Here is a 14329-nt window from a genome sequence, read left to right as displayed (position 1 = left end):
TCGAAGTACGACGATTTTCTATAAATACTTTTATAGGAAAATAACTCAATGATTATTGACTATTGTTAATAGCATTTATAGACCTATCGCTTAGATATTTTTGTCAGTTTCGGCTTATACGTCCGTGTTATCTGTTGTAGTTAGTAGTTCTATGCGTCATTCTTGTTTCAATTACCTACTTATATTATTTTTATTTCATAATGCCGAAAACCAAACAATCTGCGAAAAATCGTTTGAATAGTTTTGTTTTGGAATATGGTACGAATAAATTCAAAACCGACGGAAGTATTTTATTCTGTAAGTTATGTGAAGTGAAAGTTAACAGTGATCGAAAATTTGTGGTCACTCAACACATTAACACTGAGAAATATAAACGAGCAATTATTAGAAAAAACGAAAAAAACACAAATTCTGAAATTCAACAGCTAGTAACTAATACTCCGAAAAAGTGTCTTTTTTCACACGATTTGTGTAAAGCATTATTGTCAGCAAACATACCACTTTACAAAATAAGTAATCCTCAATTAAAATCATTTTACGTCAAGAGAAATTCCTAGTGACTCGACACTACGCAAAACTTATGTCGACGACATATACGAAAAAACTATAAAAAATATAAGAGAACAAATTAACGTAAATAAAATAGGGGAGTCTATCGACGAAACAACAGACTCTGAAGGCAGATATGTAGCTAACGTTATAATAGGAACTTTAAATACTGACGCACCGGGAAAAAATTATTTGCTAACAACCGAAGTTTTGGAAAAAGCAAATAATTCAACGATAGTTAAACTTTTTGATCATTCAATGTTCGTCCTCTGGCCAAACGGAATTCGTCATGATGACGTCCTATTGTTTGTGACCGATGCCGCACCATACATGGTGAAAGCTGGGCGAATACTTCAATCACTGTACTCTAAAATGTTACACTTAATATGTCTCGCACACGGTATCCATAGAGTAGCCGAAAGTATACGGGAAAAGTTTAAGAAAGTTGATAAACTTATTTCCAGGGTTAAACAGGTGTTCTTAAAAGCGCCTTCACGTGTTTTAGTGTTTAAAAGTGAAGCACCAGCCATACCAGTTCCACCAGAGCCAATACTAACTAGATGGGGTACATGGATAATGGCAGCTTCCTATTACTGCAAATATTACAAGGATATACGTAGAGTATTACTAAGTATAAATTCTGAAGATGCAATTTCTGTTGAAGAAGCTCAACAGTTAATTCAAGATCCCAATATGGAAGCTAATTTAGTATATATACATTCAAATTTTGGATTTATACCGGAATATATTACGAAACTTGAAACACAATATATTTCACTATCCGAAGCATTATCTGCAGTTAAATATGTCCAAAATAAATTAAACGACTGTGAGGGTGAAATTGGTGTTGCGGTATTTCAAAAATTCAATAATGTATTGGAGAAAAATTGTAGATTTAAAACAATACTTAATATTTCAAAAATATTAAGTGGACAAGAAAGTTCAATGGAAGGTCTTCCTGATGATTTGACCGGTGACGATATTACTTACTTCAAATATGCGCCGATTACGTCAACTGATGTTGAACGTAGTTTTTCAAGGTACAAAACTTTGCTCGTGGATAATCGGCGATATTTCAATTTTGAAAACATTAAAAAAAGTTTAGTGGTCCAATGTAACACTGGAAGGTAAGAACAAAATTATATCCAATGCATTTTAATTATTAATTAAAATACTTTTTAATTAGGCATGTACCTGGTGGTTTTTCTAATTTAGTAATTTGTGTTATGTATTTCAGGTATATAAATATAACTCGACAGAAGTGCATTTTTTTACTCAAGGAACATTTTTAATTTTTAAAGCGATTTTTTTATTATTTTTTTGTTTAAATTATGATTAAAAAATATAAATAAAAATAACTTTTATTACTTTGCTTTTTTTTTATTAACAAATTTAAAAAAATATTTGTGCTAATGAAAATGTTGTGTAAAATAATTAAATATAAGTGCATATTTTTAGAGCATATTTGTACTTTTTTAAGCGCATAAGTGCATGCATATTTAGTACTTTTTAAGTGCATTAAGTTCCGAGCCCTATTCATCAGTCACTAACTGGTCCGTACAAAATACAGAAATAGGCAAATACTTAATGTATGTATTTAGATTGCCATTTCTAGATCCATAATTAGATTGCTTTTCCAATGAATTAGCTAAAACACAACCTACAAATAAAAATCTTACAAAATTTACTGATTATTTAATAAAAAATTACTTTGATAATGATTCAACATTTTCATCAGAAATTTGCGTAGAAAAAAGCAATAATATTTATCGTACAACCCGGGCCTGATTAAGGAGTTTGTCTTTATTTAACACCCCTACGATATATTCGGAAAGGGAAGGTTCCAGGAGGAGGTCCATAAAAAAACATATAGACATCAAACTTTTAGTGTTTAGAATAAAAAGTATATCATAATTAATTGAAATAATTGTGCAGACAGAAAATATTTTAAGGGGAGTGGGGGTTAAATTTTAAATTCTCTCCTACATAAGTAACAACTTTTTTTTTAATATGTTGACTAAACATAAGTTAAAATATTAAATGAGTTATCGTTTAATTTATTGTAACTGTAAAAATTGTTTAATGATGACATGAAATAACATTATACCTATGTCTTAAAATTAATGTATGTTTTTATAAAATTAGAGATATTTCGAGGGTGGTTATAACGTGTTACCTCCTCCCCCTAAAATACGCCATTGAATAAAATATTATACAAAAGAAATAAACATTTTAAAATTTATGATTCATCACATATTTAAAAAAAAAATTATCTTAATCTACACGATTATATATTTTTTAAACAATTTGCACCAAACATTGATTTTGGAGACACAAAAGATTCCACTATTTAATCGAAAAAATATTTGCCATGAACTCACTTTCAATAAACAACGATGTAACACGATTACTACGATCATTTATTATGTTTATATTTTTTTTCTTTTTGGTATTCAACCCTTAAGTTGGTTTTTCAATTGGATATTTGATCTCCACTCTTCTGTTTTCAGCTAGCCTTTTCAGTTTGGTGTAACTAGTTAGGTTAGAATATATTATTTATTTATTTTACAAGTATTCAATATAATATATTATAATAAACAATATAATATTGGATATATTGAATACATCCAATATCCTACTGTATATATATTAGTGCATTACCAATGAAAACTGGAATAAACTTATTCTCATAAACAAAAATAATCTTTTTTAAATAATACTTTTACCTCAAAATAAATTGAGAGTGCTAATTTAGAACTTGGGAGGGTACTATGCACTCACTGACACCCCTGTATGTGCACTGATGAAACTAGGACCACAATTTGAATATGATTGGTTCATAGATTGATTCATAGAAAATCAACAATAACTGATTGTTACCGCTGTAATGTACAACATATCAGTTTGCCTCATACATATTTAGTAATTACTATCAGTGACATGGCAAGCATATTTCAAACCCTAAGCAAACTATTTAAATAATGACCCATCCCTCTCTCCTTACTAAAAAATACATATGTATATAATAATTCATTTATACTACCTATAGGATTTTTCTTAATTCCTTTCAAATACCGAACTTATCTACCATTGTGCATATTCAATTATTTTTCAATGCTTGCAATTAGCCAATTAATTTAATTATTTAAATAAAATATGTTCATAAATACATGAGCCAAGAGATACTCAGCCCCTTGATAGGTTTTTAAGACTAAACCATTGCATTAGGCAAACATTGTTTACCACGCTATTAGCTACTGTGTATTTATGATTACTAACACTATAACAAAATAATGCACGCTCAAAACAATCTAAACCAAGTTCTATGTAAATGTAAAAACTTAATGTATCACTGATCAAGAATGATTTGTGAAACAATCTAATAATTATGATAGAGAAGAAAGATTGCGGGTATCGCAAAAATAATAATAAGAAAAAAACTGAGAATTACAAAACCACATAATTATTCAAATGTATCAATCGACAAGGGGATGGATAACTAGTTTACAACAACCAAATGAACCTACAAGGACACAATCAGCAACATATATAAAGTATCCGGTTCAACGCCAACTTCAGATGTATCAAGTCATTCAGTATAAACGCTCATCAGCTTATATTTGTCATAGTCATTTTTATCTTGTTTATACTGATTTAAAAGTGTTAATAAATATTAGTAATACCATAAGAAGTATTCTTGATAGTTTATTAATTTAACTTAATATTGCTAATAACACCGCTACATCTTAGCATTGTGTAACTGTGTCAAATAAATCACTTGGTACACTACACCGCTTTGCATAACAATAATACTAGTAAAAGAAAAATATAATAATTTTATCAAAATTTGATCCGTGGTTTTTAAGGGGTTGAATATAGGCAACTTGTCACACGCGTGCGTGAACACCATGAGAGTGTGTGTGAAGTAAATGATCACTAGAGTGTGTAATTACCTCACTCTATACCCTCTTTCAATATGCCATGCCAATCTCGTGTTGCTAATCACATCGGTGCGGCAGGTGCGTGAAGTTAGCGGAAAAATTCGAGCACTAATTTCCGCTACTACATCAGTATTTAGTGCTCAATTAGTGCTGTTGAATGGTGCCATTTTCCCGATCCTGCAGGAAATATGTTTCTTAAAATTTTAAATCGGGAATTCAATATGGTTTTACCGATGTTATTTTGTTTGGATATTTCAAGGGCCAAATTTATTACTGGTTTAATTGCTTCAGCATTTTCCAATGCGTTTCGGAGATGTAGACTGTCACAGAATGCAACAGCAAGAAGCTGTAAAAATGAGTCGAACCCACACGTGTTTGATAATGTATAAGTCTTTCCTGTATTTGGGCAAACGGTTGATTATTGTAATTTTTGAGTGAAGTATTAAATAGAATTCAAAATGTTGTGGAATGAAAAAACAAATCCCATTATACCGACAAAATTGTTGTAAAAAATTGGTAAAAATTTCCAAAATGTACAATATTTTAATATTTCTATCATAGATATATCAAAAAAATATTTCCATTTATCGTATAATGCAATTCATCTTAAAATCAGCACTAATGTGGAAAATAATGCAGCTAGATAGTACTTATTGAACACAAAAGTTTAGTTTTAAAGCGGATTTTTGTGCTGGTAGTCAGTCCGTTACGTGAAGTTAGCGGAGAAAGGTAAGCCCCCCCCCCCCCGTAACTTTTTATTGGTCTAGGCACTAATTTTGAAAATGGCACCATTAAACAGCCCTAATTGAGCACTAAATATTGGTATTATAGCGGATTTTTGTGCTGATAGTCAGCCCGCTACGTGAAGTTAGCAGGAAAGGTAAGCCCCCCGTAACTTTTTTTGGTCTTGGCACTAATTTTGAAAATGGCACCATTCAACAGCACTAATTGAGCACTAAATACTGATGTAGTAGCGGAAATTAGTGCTCGAATTTTTCCGCTAACTTCACGCACCTCGGTGCGGCGGCAGAACCAGTTTTCCAATAATAGTCCGTTTTTACTACTAATACTATTGCCGACGTAATCGACATTTTATCATAAAGTCATCAATAATAAAATTAAAAATTATATTATCATTTACGTTATAAAATTTAATTAAATGTATATAAGATTATAATTATAAGTTATAAGCCTATTCTGAGTGGAAGTCCTCAGTCAAGCCACGAATAGATAGATAATATGAGTATATGTGTATAGCGACATACTACGAAAATAAGCTAATAAAACATTATATTTTATATATATAATATATATATTAATATCTCATAAAAAGTAGACATCTTTTGAATTATACGTTCTATTGCAAATGGGTGATATAAGCTAGGTATCAATAAAAATTTCAAATTTTCATTTTAAGTATACATAAGAATTGATCTTATAATTAAATACATTATAGGTTATAAATTTTAACCTAGACATAGGAGAAAATTTCGGGAGGCAGTTACACACCCTTGAACCCCCCCCCCCCCCCCCCGCGTGCGCCGCTGATTATACGTACCATAGATTATAAATATAACACAAGTTTTATTTTTAAGAATTATATAAAACATTTAAATGCTTATTCATTATATATTTTTAAACATAGTTTGATTATCCGCACAAATCGTTCTTCAAAACTCTAAACAAATGTATTGATTTACATTGAAGTATTAGTTCCATAACCAGGTTTATTCTCCAATGCTGAAACATTTCTGTCCGTCTATATAATAAATATTTAATAAATTAAAAATAGCTATCACATACACATCATAATTAATAAATAGCTATTTTGATTTACCATGTCAGTTGTACGATTTTCTCGCCATTTTTTAAGTGCATAAAAATTTCTTCGATGTTTTTTTATCAGATATTTCTGCGACGTTTTTTTGGCAAAACGTTCTGCATAATGTAGATATCACAGAATTTATGTTTTATTTTTATATGTTTAAGCTGTACTAAAAATCAAATACGAATGAGCTACTATAGCTGATTTCTAACATTTTCATTTTCATTTACAAAATTACCTGTCTTATCATTGAGAGTTTATTTATAGGCTTTTGAATTATTGCAATATTTAACCCAATTTCATTTGGGTATAATATAATATAAAATAAACAAATTGATAACGATGCGGGCACTATAATTAGCGGCGCGGCAACGATTAGCAGAAGAGGGTTACTTCCACACGCGCATGCACAAGTCAATACACACTGTTGCAAGGAATATGATTTAGTTCTATTTTTTTTGAAAAGAATCAATTTTTTGCCAGTCATACTGGTTTCCTTGGTCATCGGATAAAACTTCTAAAAACATATTTGAATTTGTCATGAAGTTTACTTGAAATCGACTTTTTTACATTTTCAAATTATTTCATCAATTTCATATTATTTACATTATAAATTTAATATTATTTTAGATTTTAAAATCAATTTTTTAAGAGTATAAAAATAATAATTCAAAAAAGTAAAAAAGTCGTTTTCAAGTTTTCAACTTCATGACGAATTCAAATATGTTTGTATGAGTCTTATCCAATCATTGGGCAGTTCAGTACAATTGGCAGAATATAGGTATATTTTGATAGAAAACGTAATCCGGATCGAATCCCCTTAAGAAAAAAATCTGTATTTAATAAATACAACGCTCATATTTATTTGTATTCATAATCTGGAAATTGTTTTCATTCAGATTCAAGATGAGATATCTTATTTAATATACGATTTACAATTAAATTTGTATATAATTTATTACAAGTTTTTATAACACTTAGCTCCATTATTTGACAGGTTTCATTTGCCAAAGTCCATCATTCAAATAATGACAATTTTCAATGCCAACTCCTTTATTCACTTTCAATCTGAAATAAAATAATGAAATCAATTTTCAAATTTATTATAATATTAAATATTGAGTAAATATTACATATCATCAGTAGAAAGACTAGTTATTCCAATGGCAAGAGCATGTTGTTTTCCTTCTGCCATTACAGCCTAAATATTAGTTAAAGAAAATACTAGTATAAAAAAAATGAATACATATAAAATTAGGTAGACTATAAAACCATTATGAAATTATAAATATTATTAAGAATGTGATATAAAGGATACTACAATTGTATTTTGTGGAACAGGTTCAATTTTTGCTCCAGGAGAAGTCAAACCAGGACACATAATGTTGGCGCCACTCATAACAAATTTGATTGCACCTAAATCCACTTGTTCTTTAGGAAGAAAGAATGGATCTAGAAATAAAATACATATATTGAAGTTAAAGAGGTATAAATAATTTTTTTTTAAATTTTGTAATTTACCAAAGACAATACTTTAAATATATGGTATATAAAATATAGAAGTTATAACAGGCAATTAAATATTATAGTTACATCTGTGAAGAAGTTTCAATGTAGGCAGCCAAGGACCATTTCTATGTCGAAAAAATAAACAGTCGCCAGCTGAATTAACAATTATTTCAATGTGATCTTGGCTAGACAGTAATTATATTACATTGATAAATAAATAAAAATATCAATCAAATATGCCCTAATACCTACTAACCACTTTACAATTCTTAATGCATCCTTTTTAGGTAATATCATATCAATATATTCTTCAAGAGTTGGATATTGATCGATGATTTTTGTTCTAATACCTTTTTGAACAGATGACTTTAACTGTTGAATACCTATCACACTATCTTTGTCATCAAATCTAAAACAAAAATTTAAAACTAACATTTAAACAAACCACATTATAAGTAGATACCTTCTTATATTATAATATATAAATAGCTTTAAATATAAAATCTACTGAAATTATTACATATAAATGAATAACCAGAATCAGAACTGACTGACCCACTGTGCTACAGCACAGTAAGCCGCACCTAACCGCGGTTGTGAAAAAAATCTATACTGAGATTACAAAATAGTGAATAGATTGACAGGGGTTTATAGCACCTTGGTACCTAATTATATTTTTTAAATGATTTCAAGGCACGATTATAAAAAATCCTATACATATATATATATTATAAATTATATTATACTGAAATTTAGTCTGAATCAGCTTTATAGTAGTAAATCTAGTATTTACCATGTTTAATGCATGTTGTATATTATATATATTGTATATATTTATACACATGTGTTATAATAATTAGTATTATTACTGATGACAGAATAAATAAATTGATAAAATTTATAATTAAGCCCATGATCATATGACTGTATTATTACATTTTGTGGTATTGTTCTATCGTGATACCTGTTTTTGGCTTTTGGTTATCAAAATAAGTTTATCAAATAGCAGGTGCAAGAACAAAGTAAATTAATTCACAAAAAATAATAATGTAATTTTATTAAACTCCATTAATTCTTTGTGTATTATTTTAAAGCATATACTTTATAATACAAAATAAATGTATTTGTGTAGTATCATGGGATATGGATTATAGAACATCACATAACTAATCATGATTGTAGAATATAAAGGTTATAAGAAAGTACGCTCCTCTAACCTCTTTAAACATCAATTTTGTGAGACAAACACATTTAAAAATTCCTGAAATAATACATTGTGGGCCACCTGTTTACCTAGAATGGTAGACCAGTATCCTCCCGTCCAGGCCTGGCCAAAAGAAAATCAAACACTAATCTTGAATAATGTTTATTCCATAGCAAACCTAATTGCAAAATATAAAATGAAAATGTTATACTAGTAAATTGCCATACAAACAAATCACAGGCTAACAAAGGTGTAAAAAGTAGAATAAATCTATTTTTCAAACTGTCGACTAAAAATCACATTGTTGTATTGCTATAAACACTACTAACTGCATACGAAAATACCATTAAGGATTAAGAAATGATTAATTATGAACGGACATCACTTATCCTCTCGATGTTTCCGCGAACTATAGAATTAGCTGTTTAAAGCGAATATGTTTATACTTACTTTTTAAACATTTCGTACAGCCAATGTTTGTCTTTGGGTAATAAAAATTAAATAAATTCTTAGCAACGAATTACGATGAGACGATTTAGAATACAGGACAATGACAAATAGCGTGCTCAGATTTTTCACGGCTATAGATTATTATTATCTATAGGTATGAGAATTTATCATAAAAACAACCAGGTGATAACAACAATGATAGTATATAACTACAACCAAGGTATACGCAAACAGATAGCAAGCGATATTTACGTGTGGGCGTCGCTATCAGTCACCGCTGTCAAAACTTATCAGTTTGATGAAAAAAAGTAATAACTCAAAATCTGGCGCTTCCGCTCGACAACCGGATGAGGCTCGAAGTTGTTTAGATATAATAATTTACATTTTGTCTTAGATTTATTCCGTTCATCGTTTCTGAGACGCACCGCTGCTCAACAGCTCTACTACACCGCACTCGTCCGATGGCTCCGGCTGCTTGACTCGTAGACTAACAACCTGTGCTGCCCTAAAAGGAATTCTTCGTCGTGTTCTCTCCGGCATTCGTCGACTATCGTATTAAATACTCGCACGCATATTACTTCCTCGACGGTTCGAACTACAGAAGATATAAGTAAGTAAATTGTTTCTTCACGTATTTGTGTGAGCAGTTTCGCCGTTTTGTTGTGAACTTAATCGATTCGTATAACATAACTATAAATTATATTTCAATTTCTTTTTTTTCATATCCAACAAAGACGCAGCATAGATAATAATTTTTCTGTCCACCTCACGTTTTCTAATCATTAACAAATTAATTTGTTTTGGATTCAAATAAAATTGAATTCAATAACATTAGTCTTCCAGTGTGGTGTAACTATTGGTTTTTAAATTTTCTTACAATCGTGATTTCACAATTACTATTGTGTTTAAAATATTCTCGAATTCTATTTTAAAATTAATAATTTAAATCATTCATTGTCTCATTGTCTATATATATCTATGTATTTATGTGACTCAATATTTTTTATTTATTTTATTATAAGATTAACGCCAACCAGCTTTTATAGATTGAATACAGTATGTGCATATATAAATTAGATGAATAACAGCATAGATTTAAGTACAAACTTGATTTGGTGAGTGAAAATAAGAACAATTTAGCAAAATATATGAAATACGATGTGAATGTAAATCACAGTTGATTGGCCAGCCAAAGCATTCTATGAATTGGGTGATTATGGCTGAAGGAAGTAGACAGAGTTGGAATGTAAAAATTAGCGTAATTTCGAACATTGTGAGAAGGTACTTTAAATTGGATTTTTATAGAAGGTCAGGTGAGTCGATAGAGTTGTCAAGAAGAGCACTGTGAAGAATGAACTATAAATCAATATGATTGTGCCGTGAGGACAAATAGGTTATATTTAGAAAATTGTTAATATCAGAATAGTTGTGATTAGGATTTGGTAATTTAAGTATAAATGCAGTGTAAGAAAAGAATTTATGCCGGACTCGCTCATGATGCAGCTGATTCTTAGCAAGGTATGGGTACCAAACGACAACCCCATATTCTAAAATGGATCTAACAAGAGCAAAATATAAAGAACGGAGACAAGTAAGTGATGAAAAAAGCTTGGTATTACGTTTAATAAAACCTAAAACCTTATTAGCTTGACCCGTAATAATATCAATGTGATGGTTAAAAGAGAGAGAGGAGGAATAGTAAATTCCAAAATCTTTTATAATAGATACACGTTGCAGCAGAATGTTGTTAAGCATGTAGGTTGATGAATAGGATTTCGTGATTTAGAGAAGGAGATGACATTATACTTACTAATATTAAGAGAAGCCTAGGGCGGATACCCAATAACTAAATTGAATAGTTCATTTGATAAAAGTAAACGGTCAGAGTTGGTTTCAATTTTAAGGAAAATTTTTATGTCATCAGCATAGAGAAGGAAATGAGCCTTTTTAAGGAAACTGGAGATTGAGTTAACATATAGGCAAAATAATAGAGGACTCAAATGACTACCCCGTGGAACACCAGATATGACATCAAATAAGCCGGATGAAACCCCGTTTACTTTAACAAACTGTTTACGGTTGGATAAGTATGATCGGAACAAAGAAAGAAGAGGATTCCCAATACCAATACGGTCCAGTTCTTTAATAAGCAAGTTATGAGGAATATTGAACCATTTATATTAAAATAAGTATGAAATGTCATTATTTTTGACATCTAACTAATTGGGGTATTATCAAATATAACTATCCATGAAACAATCCTGTTTCTTGATTCCCTCTCTTCTACTGTCATCTTTTTCATAATTCTTTTCATAATACTATATTTAAACAATATAAAAAATTATGTATCATAAATATACATACATTTTCATTTTAATATTTATGCTATAATAATATAAGTGGGAGTTAATAGAAAAAAAAGTATTCATTTCCGAATAACATGGTATAACTAAATTGATAAGTAATTAGTTATAATTCTTAATAAAACAATAAAATTATCATTGGTGAACATTTTGAGATAATTAATCTTATAATCTTTAAAATAATTGATTTTTAAATAGTCATAGTTAATTAAATAGTCATATTTAAAACTGTAACAAGTGGATATAAAAATTATAATTTCTTCAGTATTAAAAATGTTAGAAGACCTAACCCATATTAGGTAGGAACAACATTATTCATTTTAATCTGTATTATTAAATTAAAAGTATTTAATAAAATCAGAGCCTACTCCTTAGAAAATTTTAAATATGGCATTGTAACATAAAACCGATAATTATATTACTTTCAAACGTTATCTATAATTTAAAATTCAATGTATCTATTTACCCAATATATATTTTAAAGTTGTTCTCATCAAATTATAATGCTATTATTTTATTTTATTCAAATTTTGTATAAAATGTTTGATTTCTAATTACTAATATTAATTATATTTTTATATTTTATAGATTTCTACGATGACCACGACATTAAAACCTTATCTTTCGGTTGTTAAGCATTCTTTAGATGCTGCCATATGCATAACCCAATTTTACTCGCAAGTAGTAGAACGACATAGTAAACCAGAAATAGAAATGCAAACCAACAGAGAATTAATATTAACACCAATGTTAATCAGCCGTAATGAACGGGAACGTGTTTTTATTGAAAGTTCTATAAATTCAATACGTGTTAGTATAGCAATTAAACAATGTGACGAGATTGAGCGATTACTATGTGACAAATTCACACGGTTCATGATGAAAAGAGCTGAAAATTTTTTCATACTAAGAAGAAAACCAATTCCTGGTTATGACATAACTTTCCTAATCACTAATATGCATGTGGAACAAATGTACAGAAACAAACTTATTGATTTCATTATTCGATTTATGGAAGAAATTGACAAAGAGATCAGTGAAATGAAGTTGGCTATTAATGCTAGAGCGAGAATTTGTTCTGAAGAGTTTCTCAAACATTTTTAAAAACGAAAAACATGTAACTATCCAGTGTGCATTATTTTATTTTTTTTTTCTACTGTAATAATTTTTAATATTTTAAAATGTTAAAAGCAAGTTTATTTAAAGTTAATGTAACATTAAAATCATAGATAAATTAATTTTCTTTTATGGTTAAAACATTGAAATTTAAAAACAGTACCATCAAGTATTGATGTTTACATTTGAATAGTCAATTATATAATATTCTAATTTTTTTCTCATTATTATTATGTCATATTTAGATCAAAATATGTAATTTGAACTAATTTATTGTTATGGTGTATACCTACCATTATTATACTTAGCCAAATGTAACATATTATCTATTAAAATACTTTATGCGATCATGACGAATATAGTATCAATTGTTCAATCATATAAATGTTGATTTGACGAATTAATATAATATTTATATAATCTGAAATATAAATGTTTAAACCCACCCAGTTTGTTAATATAAACCAATGTTTTATGCATTTAAATAATTTGTAAGGTTATTTTGATAAAATATAATTATTTAAATTATCTTTTAAAACTCTACAGATACTTTTATTTTATGCTCAATAATTGTATTTCCATATTAATGTATTGCATATTTTACCTCATACCATTTGTTAATTGTTTTCATACTACTGTTGCAATAAATTTAAATTGATTATAATTATTTCTAATTATTTCAAAAACAAACAAAACAACATAGTTATATGTGTTCAATTTCATGAACAATAAACTTGTGTTTGTGATTTTTTTGTTTTCTTATCTTATTTTGTACAGTTACATATATATCTAAATAATGAATTCAAAATGACTCCAAGCTAATTTTCTGTTAGATTATATCAATAACATATCTTAATTAGTTGAAACTCAAGAATACATGATTGATGGTCGATAATATATAATTATATTATATTTTTAGAACAGCAGTTCTTAACCATAGGGTCGCGAACCAATTTTGGGTCGCCAATAACTTTAAATGGGTCGAATAAAAATTTAAAACTTTAGTATAATATTTTTATTTTTAAGTCTTATAAATAATAAATGAAACCTCATATACATTGGTTATCATGGAGAAAAATGTTAACGAGATTTTTTGAATTAAGAACTGAAATAGAAGTATTTTTAAGAGAAAAAAATTCACTGTTATCCATCCATTTTCAAGATATAATTTGGTTGACAAAAGTTGCGTATTTATCAGATATTTTTTCGTTATTAAATGAGTGAAATTTGAGTATGCAAAGGCCATTAACTAATCTTTTTAAATGTTGTAATAAAGATATTAACTACAATCAAAACCAAATCAAGAAACAAGCTTGATGTCGAACCCACGATGCGTATTTCACTTACTAACTCCATAGAAGAACTTTAAATT

The 14329-nt window shown here is 28.7% G+C and overlaps 3 protein-coding genes across 3 annotated transcripts; 2 read left to right on the top strand and 1 right to left on the bottom strand.

Moving 5' to 3' along the window:
- Window positions 1-1125: 1125 nt before the first annotated feature.
- LOC112689857 lies at window positions 1126-1680 on the top strand. The gene has a single exon (XM_025563729.1). It carries the CDS (start codon window positions 1126-1128, stop codon window positions 1678-1680), a length of 555 nt encoding a protein of 184 aa, XP_025419514.1.
- A 5455-nt stretch (window positions 1681-7135) lies between these two features.
- Window positions 7136-9632, bottom strand: LOC112689859 (malignant T-cell-amplified sequence 1 homolog). The gene is made up of 6 exons (XM_025563730.1): window positions 9479-9632; window positions 8081-8233; window positions 7909-8009; window positions 7634-7767; window positions 7449-7516; window positions 7136-7383 (listed from the first exon to the last, which is right to left on the bottom strand). Exons 1-6 carry the CDS (start codon window positions 9487-9489, stop codon window positions 7302-7304), a joined length of 549 nt encoding a protein of 182 aa, XP_025419515.1. The 5' UTR covers window positions 9490-9632; the 3' UTR covers window positions 7136-7301.
- Window positions 9633-9758: 126 nt separating this feature from the next.
- On the top strand, window positions 9759-13006 carry LOC112689860 (actin-related protein 2/3 complex subunit 4). Its single transcript, XM_025563731.1, has 2 exons — window positions 9759-10088; window positions 12430-13006. The coding sequence occupies exon 2, from the start codon at window positions 12439-12441 to the stop codon at window positions 12943-12945; it is 507 nt and encodes a 168-aa protein (XP_025419516.1). The 5' UTR covers window positions 9759-10088; window positions 12430-12438; the 3' UTR covers window positions 12946-13006.
- Window positions 13007-14329: the final 1323 nt, after the last annotated feature.

This window comes from Sipha flava, unplaced genomic scaffold, assembly GCF_003268045.1.
Source record: "Sipha flava isolate LNK unplaced genomic scaffold, YSA_version1 478_pilon_pilon, whole genome shotgun sequence".
NCBI classification, from domain to species: Eukaryota; Metazoa; Arthropoda; class Insecta; order Hemiptera; family Aphididae; genus Sipha; species Sipha flava.
Note: the sequence above shows the minus strand (reverse complement) of the source record. Positions and strands in the feature narration are given on the sequence as shown.

Coding starts and splice junctions, on each gene's coding strand:
- LOC112689859 (XM_025563730.1), bottom strand. Junction 8,010..8,080: donor GCATTAAGAATTGTAAAGTG/GTTAGTAGGTAT, acceptor ATTACTGTCTAG/CCAAGATCACATTGAAATAA. Junction 7,768..7,908: donor ATTGAAACTTCTTCACAGAT/GTAACTATAATA, acceptor TTTTATTTCTAG/ATCCATTCTTTCTTCCTAAA.
- LOC112689860 (XM_025563731.1), top strand. CDS start 12,439: ATGACCACGACATTAAAACCTTATCTTTCGGTTGTTAAGCATTCTTTA.
- LOC112689857 (XM_025563729.1), top strand. CDS start 1,126: ATGGCAGCTTCCTATTACTGCAAATATTACAAGGATATACGTAGAGTA.